At 40.8% G+C, this 15,373-nt stretch overlaps 1 protein-coding gene across 6 annotated transcripts in view; it reads left to right on the forward strand.

The window, feature by feature from the left end:
- The window catches only part of depdc5 (DEP domain containing 5, GATOR1 subcomplex subunit), a 272,311-nt gene that overhangs the window by 82,385 nt on the left and 174,553 nt on the right, over positions 1–15,373 (forward strand). For all 6 annotated transcript variants that reach the window (XR_009061928.1, XM_057828504.1, XM_057828503.1 and 3 more), the window contains 4 exons: positions 3,574–3,656; positions 3,795–3,848; positions 4,541–4,697; positions 6,541–6,701. Coding sequence is in view for 5 of the 6 variants with exons in the window: in XM_057828504.1 (XP_057684487.1) it covers positions 3,574–3,656; positions 3,795–3,848; positions 4,541–4,697; positions 6,541–6,701 (455 nt within the window). In the remaining variant the exon portion in view is untranslated. The remainder of the gene's footprint in view (positions 1–3,573; positions 3,657–3,794; positions 3,849–4,540; positions 4,698–6,540; positions 6,702–15,373) is intronic.

A 15,373-nucleotide genomic window follows, 5' to 3' on the forward strand; every position in this document is an offset into this window, starting at 1 on the left:
CATAGTTTCGCCCTGACCGCTGATAGTTGGACGTCCCGTGCTACAGAGTGCTACTACCTAACTGTGACGGTCCACTATAATTCATACCTGTCAAGTTGTACGGTCTCGTCGTAATTTGTACACGTGAGCACTGGTTTTTAAATGTGTACGCCGCCCGTTACGTTCAAAATCTGCACGTTTTTCGTGCATTGCGTTTTTGTTTTTTTTCATCCGTTCGGATTTGGTCACCGTTTCTGCAAGGAGCCAATGTTCGTTAATACTTGAATGACACGAGGAAAGTCAGACACGGAGAGGGAAGAGTGTTTGTTGAGACGCTGTAGCAAACGCGATGCTAGGTTAGGTGGCTCCAATTTCCTGACCGTGGCCGACATCATACAATCTACGCCTAGATATCAGATGCATATCGAACTACAAGCGAAATGACACTCGGTAGCGTTAGTAAACAGCCGCCATTTTAGAGCAGTATACTTCTCAGAAAGGCTCTGTTGTAGTAAACCTTCCGAGCGAACCTAAGCAACTTTTTATCCAAAATACTCCAAAATCGGCAAAATCTTGACTTGAGTCATCTTCAAAGGATGAAACAGTTATAAAATTTTCACATGTCGAAAGTAGACGGAAGGGAACTTAGGCAAAAACGGGAGCAATTATATCAACTTTATCGGTTGATTCACAACATTAAATGACCTCCAAACGTAGCAAAGGTTACTATGTTTTTTTTTTTTTTTTTTAAATGGAAAAAAAAACATGAAAGGTATCACCAGTTACTTTGCCAAGTAACTTTTTTACTACTGTGTGTGTATTTCAGTAGTCAGTCACTACACTTGCCAAAGAGCGAAGAGGCATTTTAACAGTCTAAAATGTTTACATTTTAAGTGTTTATTTCATTTTTTAAAAAGCAAAATAAAGGCAGTTTAAAAAAAAAAAAAAAAAAAAAAGCAAAACGCAAACCCAAAATGAACCGAAACCGTGATCCCAAAACCGAGGTTCAAACCGAACCGTGGGCTAACTGAACCGTTGCACCCCTATTATTTACCCTAGCTTGCAAAAGTTTGGGGTCACCCAGACCATTTTGTGTTTCCCATGAAAACTCACTCAAAATGAATAGAAAACATATACGTAGTCAAGACATTGTCAGGGTTGGGAATGATTATTTGTATTTTATTCCCCCTCAAAGCAACCTGAGTGCTTGTAGTCATGTGTCAAACATGGTGCACTTTATGGAGGAAGTGCCCAGTAATGCACACTCTTTCCTCACCTCCTCCACCCCCCCATCTTCCCCTATTAGGGTGGGTGGCTGTTCATCTCAAGCTCGAGTCCTGAACCAGAGGCCTGGGAACTGGAGGGTCCTGCACAGTATCTTTGATGTTTCTCGGACTGCGCTCTTCTGGAGGAAGATGTCTGATGTCTCTCCATGTATCTGCTGGAGCCATTTCTCCAGTGTGGGGGACATGGCCCCCAGTGCTTCTATGACCACGGACATCACTGCTCTCTCCAGCTCTTCCTTCAGCCCATTATAATTTTCTAGTTTTTCGTGTTCCTTTTTCCTGATCTTGGCATCGTTGCGGATGGCTACATCGATCAAAACGGCTGTCCTCTGCTGCTTATCCATGATCACAAGGTCTGGTTGGTTGGCCATGACCATCTTATCAGTCTGTATACGGAAGTCCCACAGGATCTTGGCCCTCTCGTGATCCACCACCTTAGCAGGTGTTTCCCATTGTAATCTAGGGCTCTCCAGTCATACTCTTCAGACTGTACACTATACCGGGTACTTGGTTATGGCATTCCATGTATTGTTTTCCTGGCAGTATGTCACACCCTGGTATTTGTGTCTTACTGTTTCAAGGCTTCTTTGCACAGCCTGCACCTGGGATCCTGCCTAGTGTGTTATAGTGTGGACCTTTATTGCTGTGGTGCTCAATGCCTGCTCCCAAGCTGCCATGATTAGCGTCTCTGCTGTCTTTCTGTCCAGTCCTCTCTAACCATTTGTAGGACTTGTTCATATCCCAGTTTTTCCTCCCATGATGGTTCCTCCAACTCAGACATTCACTAAGTACTTCATCCCTAGGGGCCATCTTCGTGTTGTATTCGTGGAGCTTGGATATTTTGTCCTAGATAGTGGCCTTGATGCTCATTAAACCTCGGCCTCTCTCCTTGCGCTTAGGATACTGGATTTGGGGTGTAACCCTCAGTGGATGGTGAGCAGCTTCCTTGTTTTCTCAGGACCTGCCTTGCTCGTTGCAGATATTTGCCTGTCGAAGCTTTCCTTGTGGCCTCTTCGTGGTTACCATTTGCCTGTGGTATTGCAAGCTACTTGTCACTCTCCTCAACATCTGCTATCCTGTCCTCTGGGGGTGCCACCGATTCTGTCTGGACTGCCTTTCACTCTCTTTGTCACCATTCGGCCACATTTCTCAAATCCGAATGACATTCCGATGTCTCCGCTGTAGATTCTGGTGGATCAGTGAGTCAGTGTCTCGCTCGCTGTTAGCATACAGCTTGATGTCATACATGTAGAGGAGGTGATTGATGTAGGCCCCATTCTTAAGTCGTTATCCATAGCCAGTCTTGTTGATCAATTGACTGAGGGGTTCAGACCTATGCAGAACTGCAGTGGGGATTGGGCATCTCCTTGGTATATGCTACATTTGATGGATACTTGCTCAATTAAAGCTGAGCCTTTCCAGGATCCATGTGTGTGGCATTGAGTCATAGGCTTTCTGGTAATCAATCCAAGCAGTGCACAGGATTGTGTGTCTGGTTTTGCAGTCTCCGGCGACAGTTCTGTCAACCAGTAGTTGACGTTTGACTCCTCTGGTGTTTCTACCAATGCCTTTTCTCTGTCATGTATTGTTCCATGCGCCCAATTGTCTTAGCTGCGGTGATCCCCGAGAGGGGCTTCCTTGTTGTGGAGAAACAGGTTATTGGCCCTTCTGGGGGTCTTTTTGGATTAGGACTGTTCGTCCCTTGGTCAACCATTCAGGTCGGGTCCCATCCTTCAGCAGTTGGTTCATTTGTACAACCTCTGCTAGACTTTTTTGAAGATGGGTTCATGTTGCATTCCTACTTCAAGTCCTGTGTGACTGTAATTCCCAGGAGTTTGTCGAAAGTTGCCACAGAGCAATCACACATGGTGATGAGCATCTGCGTCAAAGTCCACAATCATTCTTACAGCCTTTAAGTGTGTTCAGCTCAAACTTGTATTGGTCCCATCAGAGCATCAGCTTCTCTAACTCCTGTTTATATGCAGACTTGTCACCGTCATTGATAAGACCGACGATTGAGTTTTGTTTGAGCTTAATTCCACTGTGAAGAACAGTAGTAGAGAAAGGGTAAATCCTCCGAGGGCCCCCATGCGTGTGGATGAAGTGGTTTAACCGGTTGTGCCGTCTGTCTCCTGTAAATGTTGTCATTTGTATTCCTATTGATTCATCCGTATTACCAAAGGATGAATGAGGAATCAGTATTAAAGTGTTTTAAGAATCATTATACCTCAAAGCGCACATAAAAAGTGATACATTTGAGAACAGAGGAAAGAAAAAATGACAATGACAACATTTATTGTTATTTCAGGGAAACTTCCTACCAACAAGCAGATGAGAATGCTCCGTGCATTAGTGGAGTGGCAGAAGAATACACTCCTAGCAGTATTGTTGGTAAGTATACTTTTAACATAACATGAATGGATTTAATCTCCAATGCTTTGCCTCAGTCATCCATCAAATTTACCTGGATGATAATATAAAGATGTCTCTGCTGCTGTGTCATCTACCTTAAAATTTGAATTTGTATAGGGACCGACAGTTCTTCTGAATTTGACGACTCTTCCCAAAGTGGTGCCAATCCAAGTAAGTTATTCAACTAAGATTAGACGACAGTGAACTTTTACACTTTGCACATGGTCAGAATTCAAGATCAGTTTTAAATCCTAAATTAGAAATTAGAAGACTATTTTTTTTCCCTTAAAAGACAACAACTTTATTCTAGTCATTTGAGAAGGGTTTGACATGAGCAAAGTAAATGGAATAAAGTGACTTTTCAAGCAATCATAGAAGAAGACTTCAGGGGCTTCTCAAGATTTCCTGATGAATGTGAAAATGATATCATCTTAAAATGGATGTGATTTAAATGCTAAGTAAAATGTGTAAATGAAAACACATATTGCTGAAATTGCAGTCATTAAAAAAAAAAAAAAAAAAAGGAGGATTGCTCATGATTTACAACCAGAAAGCACTGTGTTATTTTCTGAATGTGATTTTAGGAAATCATTAGCCCATAATCATTGCCATTTTGTCATTTTTATCGTTAATCTCCTTGAGGGTCATGGGGGCGCTGGAGCCAAACTCAGCTGACTCTGTGCAGTAGGGGGGGTAAATGCTAAACTGGTTGCCAGACAATCATCAACTCACGAAATGAAACTGGCATTCTCTGTAGTAGTCACTTTCCTCTGTTGTATATTTCTTTGTCTTGCCGGGTTCATCTTTTTTTATCTTTATGTAATAATTTACTGTGATATGTAATAATTTACTCTGTATCACAGTACCCAGCTTCTGCTGTACCGTGGGAGTTGACTGGAAATCTCTGACCACACCAGCCTGCTTGCCCCTCACCACTGACTACTTTCCTGATCGTCAAATGCTACAAAGTGACTACACCGAGGGATGCTATGACTTACTGCCACACAGTGATCTGGAGAGGTCTCTATAAGCATTTACTTTAAATCAATCACACTTTGATTTGATTTTTTTCTTTGCATGAAAATTGTAGGAAACTAAGAGAAAATATATATATTTCTCTGAACCTATTCAGTGCCTGCAAATAAAAGAAGAAGTGACAGCCATTTTTAAAGAGCTTAAATTTTTGAAGTACTATAGAATAGTTAGCTATTATGTATACACACTTTTAATCCTATCATTTGGCAGCAAACACATTTCCGTCTCTCCATTTAGGCTGTTTAACCTATTGGCAAGGACAGACATCCAAACCATTTGAACTGGGATGGGGGGGCTGGCAGTGATGATTGTTAAAATAAATTAGATGCCTTTCACTCTTCCAATGAGTTAGTAATTACCATTCAAAGTACAGTGGTACGTCTACTCACGAAATTAATTGGTTCTGGAAGTAGTTTCGTAACTTGAAAATTCTGAAGTAGAGACGCATTTTTCATGTAAATGCCGTAATCCATTCCAACCCCCTAAACGTCAGACATAAATCTTTTATAATGCATCAAAACATATACATTAATATACATATTCAAACAGATGTGGCAGAGACATAAATGCTATCTGCCTACCTGCAAAGCCATTCTCAGCGAGATGCTCAGCCCTGATGCGGTCAAAAACATTGCTAAACTCCCCCTGTCTGATAATCCTGACCTTTTCAAGCATAACTGCCATGAAAAATAAAAACAGAGAGAGACTGAGAGCTGTTGAACAAGATTCCTGCCAGGGTATTGGCTTTGTTTTCATCTAAACAAGCTCAAGTTTCACACTGAGTAAGTATAAATACTGAGAAATTATTTCATGATTAATATACAGTACATAAAGTAATTTTGCAACATTTTTGTTTTGTGGTGTGCTGCAAGATTTTTTCCAATGTAAAAACGTGCCTTGACTCAGAAAAGGTTGAGAAAACTTGGATTATTGCACATAGACATAAAATCAGAGTTGTGCATAATTAAAAATACAAAACAAGAATAGAGTAAAGAATAAAAGTTAATACACCCGCGTAAACCTGTCAGGACACCAGGGGCGAATGAAGAGGATGCTGGGATGCACACATACACATACAGTAGAGGTCCCGCCTAGCCAATTGGATGCCAGGAATGCTAGGCCATAGTCAATGGCAGAGCAGCTATTAGAATGTTACGTTCAGTAAACTCTGGAAGCTGCAAGTACCTGCCATACGGTATTTTTGCCTTTCGTATCCCGAAGTTTCTTTCGTAACAAAAAGTGATATTTTCCCATTGGGGCGTGTCTTAACCTGATCACTCAATTGCAATTAGCTAACGATAGCACTACTGTATTCATAGCTAGTGTTGGCATTGTATCTCTTGTTATTGGTTGTTCTTCTCTTCTGTCTCCATTTTTATTTTCCATTCTGTCCCCCCATAACCCTCTTCCTGCTGACTGCTTTCTCCTGATAAACGAAACACAATGAATTATCACAATGGGAGTATATCATACTTTCATGTCATACATTAAAAGTGTTCGGACCAATAGGACACTTAGATTTGCATTCTCCATGTCAAGCAACAGGACAGATAAAATAGAAAAAAAAACTGCACATCCTGTGATGGGAATATTGCACATGCGCACATTGCGATGGCAATTTTCATACGATATATCGTGCAGGCCTATGCCATATGCTTTTCCTGACTACCAATGCATACTCTGGAAAGTAAGTTTTTGTCTTGAACTTTTTGAGTCTAAAAAACACGTTACGATACATTTTGTTCACTGAATGAATTACATAAATATGAAAGCCCATGAACTGCAAATGAAATTTAAGTTAAATATCTTCTTATTGCCACACTTCTAGGCGAGAAGATGAAGCGTCGGGGATGAATGCGACGCAAGTCTTCGAAGAGTTTGTCTGTCAGAGGTTGATGCAAGGCTATCAGATCATTGTCCAATCTAATAGGCGGAGACGGCAGCCCTCAGTGGCTACTCCGCTTGGCAGCAGTCCTTTATACACCAGAGGTAACTACAAGTTTCATCAATTATGTAGGGAACTCATCTCTAAGGGAACGCCGATTAAAATGGCATGTTGGTTCTATATGTTTTATTTTAATGTTTGTAACTCATCAACAGTGTTGCCACAGATTACTTGAAAAAGTAATTTAATTACTGATTACTCCTCAAAAAAGTAATCTAGTTACTTTACTGATTACTTTATTATCAAAATAACTAAGTTACTTTAAAAGTAATTTGTCAGTTACTTTTCCCAATTTTTCTCCCTTTGCTGCCTCAACAGAAAAATTTCATAGCATGTAATTAAATTTTTCAGATAAGGCTTTATCGTCGAGTTAGCAGGAGTTTAGTTAGTCGATGGAGTTTATTTCAACCACCATTGACTTGCGCTAGCTCAGCTATGGAGGACCAGGAGTGCAAAAATTCAATAAATAAATACACAATTAAATAAATAATTAAAAGTGTAATTAAAATGCTTTTATTTCGATATTTATTTATTTATTTCAATATTTATTTCAATTTATATTTATCTATTTCAATTTTTATTTATTTCCATTTATATTTATATATTTCAATTTTTATTTATTTATTTCCATTTATATTTATTTATTTCCATTTATATTATTTCATTTTATATTTATTTATTTTGATTTTTATTTATTTTGATTTTTATTTATTTATTTCAAAATTTATTTCGATTTTTATTTATTTATTTTGATTTTTATTAATTTATTTCGATTTTTATTCGATTTTTATTTATTTATTTCAATTTTATTTATTTCAACTTTTATTTATTTCACTTTTTATTTATTTCATTCTTGCACTCTTGTTCCTCTGGAGGTGCAACCATGAAATAATTTTATCTGTCACGTTTGCTCGTAAAGTTTCTAACGTCTGATTGGTTGCTCAGCAAAGCAAGTCTTAATTAGTCGATCTCAGATAATAGATTGACGCCTGAGGCATTGGCTAATTTTTATGTACACCCGATACATAAGGTGGCAGTGTAGATCCGTATAATCTGAAAAATAATTGCTCCCTCAAAATCACAAAGACGACGAAGATTAGTAGCGTGGTCAGTGTAGCGGTAGTAGGCTTTGACGCATTTCGCGTGTTGTCCAAGCAAAACATACATACGTCCAAAATGTGCCCAGAGCTGCTCAGAGAAGCAGCAAATTTAATCGAGGACACTCTGAGGAGAACTCCACTAGCAGCCCATGGTGGAGTCCAGTCTGTGGCTTCTACATTGCACGGGCCAGCGCCTTTAAACGGGCTGATGTCTGCATACGGGAAACTCTAGTATAACTCAGAAGTGGAACAGTCCTTGTATATTTACCAGATTTTATTTTATTATTATTATTTTTTTTTTATCAAGTTTTGAAATAAGGCTAAATGACAGAAATAAGTAGCAGTTTTCTAAGTAGTTTTACTCTGAACTCCGACATCATTTTTACATGATAATGATTTAGTTTGGGTCTAGGGGTGCTCCAGTGTCTCTCTAAAGTGGACCCGTTGTCGAATAGGTCACCGTTTTTTCCCCCCATATATTTAATAAAGGGACTTGCGCTCTGAAGCCACCTCATTGCATTCTGAAGCCAGCGCATTGCATTACCGTAATGCACATAATGCAAACAATAATCCAAATGAGGGGCGGCTGGTTTGACTTCGTTTTTACGAGTGGAGGCTGGCTTGACCGCAGTTCTAAACTATCGAAAACTCTTCGATCAACATCTTGATCTGACAGAGCCGAGATAATGCCAATAACGTTAATTAATTGCTCTGTTTTGTAGGACACGTACTCAGGGTCCAAATGTCCTGCTTCAATTTGTTCTGAGAAATCTAACATGTCCCGAGAGAGCTCATGCAAAATCTCAGATAATGCCGCCATGTTGGGAAAAAATAGGACGAAGCAATCGCTTATTACTCGATCAACTCAAACCCTGCCTAGTTCACGCCCGCCCACCGAGTTTGATGAGCCAATGACAGATAAAATTATTTCATGCGGGGAACACGGGGAACAAGAGTGCAAGAATGAAATAAATAAAAAGTGAAATAAATAAATGTTGAAATAAATAAATAAATGATGAAATAAATAAATAAATAAATACAAATTGAAATAAATAAATAAAAGTTGAAATAAATGTATAAAAATTGAAATAAATAAATAAAAATTGAAATACACTTTGAAATATAAAATGAAATAAATACATAAAAATTGAAATAAATAAAAGTTGAAATAAAAGAATAAAAATTGAAATAAATAAATAAAAATCGAAATACATTTTGAAATAAATAAATATAAATTGAATTCAATAATTAAAAATTGAAAAAAATAAATATAAATGGAAATAAATAAAAATTGAAATAAATAAATAAAAATTGAAATAAATATTGAAATAAATAAATAAATATTGAAATAAAAGCATTTTAATGACACTTATTTATTTAATTGTGTATTTATTTATTGAATTTTTGCACTCCTGGTCCTCCATACTCAGCCACTCCGGAGCCCTGAAACTAACGAATAACTGACAAACTGCATGGAATTTGTTCAAAACAACTCAAACGACTAATTAAACCCCCGCTAACTCGAAGATTAAGGCTAATGTAAAAAATTCGGAACTCCCCATTTAAAATAAAGACCTAGCCGTTAAAATGCTGTCTATAAAAGTTGTAAAGCAATAAAACAAACAACAAAAACAAACGAAATGAACAAGAATCCTACAAAGTATTTCATAATGCATGCAGTATAGGCCAAAAGTTTGGAGACACCTCAAGGGTGGATACTTTGAAGAATGTAGAATATAAAACCTGTTTTCAAGTACATAATTCCTCATGTTCATTCATAGTTTTGATATCTTCAGTGAGAATTTACAATAATAGTGAAAATATATAAAAAGCACAAATGATGAGGCGTGTCCAGACTTTTGACTCGCTCTTTTGCGTCCCCCCCAAAGTCACACGCCGCCTATGGTTACAAACTATAACGATAAAATGTACGTAAAGACTGGTTACAAACTGTAAAAGTGCTGGCTATCTCGTTACCTGATGGCTTTGTTTTGATTTTTGTCACGTTGTGCTGTAATTCCAAGTGGTTCCATGAATTAGATGTAGAGTTATGAGCGGTCGACTGCCCTTTTGAGCCAGCGCAAAGTTTGCGACGCACGGAGATATTTTTGGTCATCTTTATTGGAGAGGAATGTGAAGTCATGGCTGTATGTCCAATAAGCAAATGCAGCCGTTTGTGGTTCTTCTCCTACGTCTTCCACTGTTAGCATCCTGAGAGGTAGCCAGGTAATGGTAATGCACGTGACCTGTTGTTTTTACCCCGATGAGAAAACGTGACATCCGATGTCACTGCCAAACTCAAGAGCAATATTTTCTATTCAGATTCTCTTCGTACATGACTACAGTATTCTTTATTCTACATACAGTACATCATGAGGAAAAAACAAAATAGTAACGCACAGACACTAAGGAAACAAACTTTAATCAGATTACTGGCTTCGAAAAATGAACGCGTTAGATTACTAGTTACTGAACAAAGGTAATCAGATTACAGTAACGCGTTACTTAGCAACGCGTTACTGACAACACTGCTCATCAATTATATAAAACCTTGGAAAATAATTCGCACTTTAATGTGGTATTAAAATTATTTCTGGACTTCTGGTTATGACTGCCATGTGGCCACGCACGCTGTGTTACTCCTGGTAATCTTCACGAATCCTACACAGAAGCACTTTTCTATTTGATAAAAGCAACTGTGATCCATGGCAATGCCAAAGTCACATAAAGACGACAAAGAAAGAGGTAAATCAACAAAACTGCAAACACTAATGGAATGGGGAGTTGTCCGTGAAGGACCCCACTCTACTGACTACATGGCAAAATAAATACAGTGAAAGCAAATTGCTTGTTGTACACTGGCCAACGTTTTAACTCTGAAACAGTTCCAAATGAATGCTCTCCTCCACTCGCTCCCATGATGTCTGCGACAAATCTGCTCAAGGCAGAGGCGACATTTATCACTTGTCAGTAGCAAGTTTCAAAGAATAGGGAAATGTACTGGGCGCGCACATGCAAATGGATCCAAAAAGAGATGAGCAAAAGCAGCACTCGCGCTACACATTGCAATACAGTGGTACGCAAAAGTTCGGGCACCACTACCAAATGTTTGGAACAAATAACAGATGAACACAGTAACATTTGAAGTTAAATTTGATAGTTGATATGAAAGTGTATAAAGTGCTTAATAGTTATTTAACCCAAAATAGGCAGAGTACAAATTTTTGGAACACAAAATTTGATAAGCTGACGGAAATTAACTTACATACACAGGTGAAGCCAATCATGAGAAAGGGTATTTAAGGTGGAAAATTGTTCTCCGCTTTGCATCATCTCTGAAGAGTGGAAACATGGGAGTCTCAAAACAACTGTAAAATGATCTGAAACATGATGTTTTTTGGGGGAAGGATACGAAAAGCTGCCGCAGAAGTTTCAGCTGTCCGTTTCCACTGTGAGAAAAATAATAAGAAAATAGAAGACCGCAGGCACAATCCAAGTTAAGGTCCGGAGCGGCAGGCCAAGTAAAATCTCGGCTAAGCGGATGCGAAGGATGATGAGGAAAGTCAAATTGAACCCAAAGACCAGCTCCAAAGACCCTACAACATGATCTTGCTGCAGATGGTGTCACTGTGCTACGGTCAACTATCCAGCAATGTTTGCACAAAGAGATACTGTATGGGAGAGTAATGCTGAAGAAGCCTTTTCTGCGCACGTGCCACAAACAGTCACTTGGCGTATGCCATAACACATTTGGATTATTCAGCCTCATTTTGGAATAAAGTGTTGTGGACTGATGAAACAAAAATGAAGTTATTCTGGCATAACAAGGGGCGTATGAAGAAACAGCATTCCAAGACAAACGCTTGCTGCCCACGGTAAGATTTGGTGGTGGTTCCATCATGTTATGGGGCAGGGCAGGCACTGGCAATCTTGTTAAAGTTTAAGGTCGCATGGATTCCAGTCAATACCTACAGATTCTTGCAAACAACGTACCAGAGTCAGTGACAAAGTGTTAAGTTGCGCAGGGGCTGGATATTTCATCAATACAATGACCCTTAACATTGTTCAACTCTACTAAGGCATTTATGCAGAGCAACAAGTAAAGAATAGTCAAAAATACCTTTAATCCCAATCCAGACCCTCACTTGAAGCTATAGGCAGCGCTGTTATTTCTGCAGAAGGCTATACTAAATATTGATCTTGTTTTTCTGTAGGGATGCCTGAATTTATGCACCGGCCTATTTTAGTTGAAAAAATTACTACGCACTTTCTGTTAATCCTATAAACTTCTCAAATATTACTTTGTGTTTCTGCGAGTGATGCACGATAATACATTTTTCAAGCAATACTGACCAATAATTTCCTCCTTGTTCAAACCGATAACCGATAATGTGGTTTAATTAATTAATTAATTAATTAATGTGGCTTTAATTCTATTAAAAGATTGATGTAAAATTTTATAGCATACACAAGACAAAATATTACTGTGCAAAAATATAATTCATTGCCCTTTTTTTCAACATCAAAAGTGAACAAATAGTAAATTCCAACATCTAAATAATGACAGATTGTCTGACATTGTGTAATGGTAAACTGTTGGCACCAATTACTTACAGAGTAAATACCTAGATTGCACAAAAATGCCTTTAAAAGTAAGCCATTCCTAACATATAACGTTAATACACTGCAAAAACACACCTCCTTAAAACTAGTTAAATTCCCTTGTTTTCAGTGTAACTCTGTTGGAAATAAGTGAAATGATCTGCCAGCGCTTCAAAATGTATTTCACTCGGATTTCTTGAAGAAAAATAGCGAAAATTCAGCTTAACAGCCTTATTTGAAGCAATATATTGATATACTTAATCCTAAAAAAAACTGGTTTGTCAGAAATGTTCTTTTTTCAAGAATAGGTATGGTTCAATAGGTATGGCACACTCTGCTCCCACTGCTTGAGCTGTGCAGTCGCACAATTGAGCTCCTGAAGGGCACGCAGGATATGCCCTTCAGCAAAATCACATTACTGAGCTGCCATTGCAACGTGAGTGCTGTGTCACCTATTTGGACATCAACTGATACAATGAACTCACTCAAATTGACAATATGTGAAAATCCATGGCAATCAATGACTTTTGAACGAAATGTGTAAGACTATGACTGGACTGATACACAATATGCAGTTTGTGCGTCCCGGGCTGATGGGGGACGGGTTTCGATAAGCATCTGCTTTTCCCGTCTTCCTTGTCTGTCTTCGTCTTTCCTTCGGGTAAAATTCCACACTCCGAAACTGTCAATGATTTTGATGATGATGACAATGACAATAAATTCATTCATTCATTCATTCAAAACATTATTTGACAGCATTTTTTTCTTGATTTTGGTGAAAAATGACCATTTTTAGATGTATGGGCTTAATAAGAACAAATGGCAATATTTACGTACTTCAAGTAAGTGGAATAATCTGGCGCATTCCTCTGTTAGCTAGTCTTTAACACTCAAAACAAGATGGGGAAAAACGTTTGACTAGATTTAAGAAGAATGATCTGATTAAGACGTCATAAATTTACAGCGAACTGAATGCATTACCGACTGGCTGACTTCTTGTGAGTGTGGTTTGGTGCATGTTGAAATTATCATCTAATCACTGTGCCGTCATGATAAGCATGCTTACTTGACTGACATCACTTGTCCAAATGTCCGTGGTGAAACTGATGTGATCGGCATGTTTTTCACGACGAATGGTGGGCGTATAAACTGCATTATTTTTTTTATCCGGGGCTTTAGCTCTCGGGTCATTTCGGTAAAAAATCTCTTGTCCGACATCTCCCCCCTGTGCCCTTCACTCCGTCCGGCCGCCAAATTAGCACCCGCGCCAGGCCTCTGTCTGGCCGTGGTGCTCGATGAGTTGAGTGGCGGCGGCAGCTACGTTCGTACCGAATATCTGCCCACCCGCCGCGGCGTATTCGGGGCCTGGCTATGCAGTGGGGGAATGCTTGAGAAGCTGGGGTGTTTGCCGGGGAACCAGGCTCGGCCCGCCTGCGGCGGCTTGCCGGCCCGGCAGAGCCAGAACCCCCCGTAGCTTAGCTTAGTTTATGTTTGTTTACATTAGCTTTAGCATTCACGCTAGCAGCAGCCTCGTATCCATCCATCCATCCATTATCTTCCGCTTAGTCCGGGGTCGGGTCGCGGGGGCAGGAGCTTTTGCAGGGAAGCCCAGACTTCCCTCTCCCCAGGCACTTCAGCCAGCTCCTCCGGTGGGATTCCAAGGCATTCCCAGGCCAGCCGAGCGACATAGTCTCTCCAGCGTGTCCTGGGTCGACCCCGGGGCCTCCCGCCGGTGGGGCATGTCCGGAACACCTCTCCAGGGCGGCGTCCAGGAGGCATCCGAACCAGATGCCTGAGCCACCTCAGCTGGCTCCTCTCAACGCGGAGGAGTAGCGGCTCGACACCAAGCCCCTCCCGGATAACCGGGCTTCTCACCCTATCTCTAAGGGAGAGCCCGGACACCCTGCGGAGGAAACTCATTTCGGCTGCTTGTATCCGGGATCCTCTTCTTTCGTTCACGACCCACAGCTTGTCACCATAGGTGAGGGTAGGAACGTAGACCGACCGGTAAATCGAGAGCTTCGCCTTTTGGCTCAGCTCCTTCTTCACCACAATGGACTGCAGAGTCCGCATCATGCAGACGCTGCACCGATCTGCCTGTCAATCTCCCGCTCCCTCCTACCCTCACTCGTGAACAAGACCCCAAGATACTTGAACTCCTCCACTTGGGGCAGGATCTCATCCCCGACCCGGAGAGAGCATGCCACCTTTTCCGGCTGAGGACCATGGTCTCGGATTTGGAGGTGCTGATCTCCATCCTAACCGCTTCACACTCGGCTGCGAACCACCCCAGTGAGAGTTGGAGGTCACGGCTTGATGAAGCCAACAGCACCACATCATCTGCAAAAAGCAGAGATGCAATGCCGAGGCCACCAAACTGGACACCCTCAACGCTTTGGCTGCGCCTAGAAATTCTGTCCATAAAAATTATGAACAGAATCGGTGACAAAGGGCAGCCTTGGCGGAGTCCAGTCCTCACTGGGAACGAATCCGACTTACTGCCGGCAATGCGGACCAGACTCTGACACCGGTCATACATGGACCGAACAGCCCTTACCAACGGGCGCGGTACCCCGTACTCCCGGAGCACCCTCCACAGGGCTCCCCTAGGCACACGGTCGAACGCCTTCTCCAAATCCACAAAACACATGTAGACTGGTTGGGCGAACTCCCATGCACCCTCGAGGACCCTGCCGAGGGAGTAGAGCTGGTCGACTGTTCCACGGCCGGGACGAAAACCACACTGCTCCTCCTGAATCCGAGATTAGACTTCCCGACAGACCCTCCTCTCCAGCACCCCTGAATAGACTTTACTGGGGAGGCTGAGGATTGTGATCCCTTTATAATTGGAACACACCCTCCGGTCCCCCTTTTTAAAAAGGGGGACCACCTCCCCGGTCTGCCAATCCAGAGGCACTGTCCCCGATGTCCACGCAATGTTGTAGAGGCGTGTCAGCCATGGCAGCCCCACAACATCCAGAGCCTTTAGGAACTCGGGGCGGATCTCATCGACC

This window comes from Corythoichthys intestinalis, chromosome 22 (genome assembly GCF_030265065.1).
Source record: "Corythoichthys intestinalis isolate RoL2023-P3 chromosome 22, ASM3026506v1, whole genome shotgun sequence".
NCBI classification, from domain to species: domain Eukaryota; kingdom Metazoa; phylum Chordata; class Actinopteri; order Syngnathiformes; family Syngnathidae; genus Corythoichthys; species Corythoichthys intestinalis.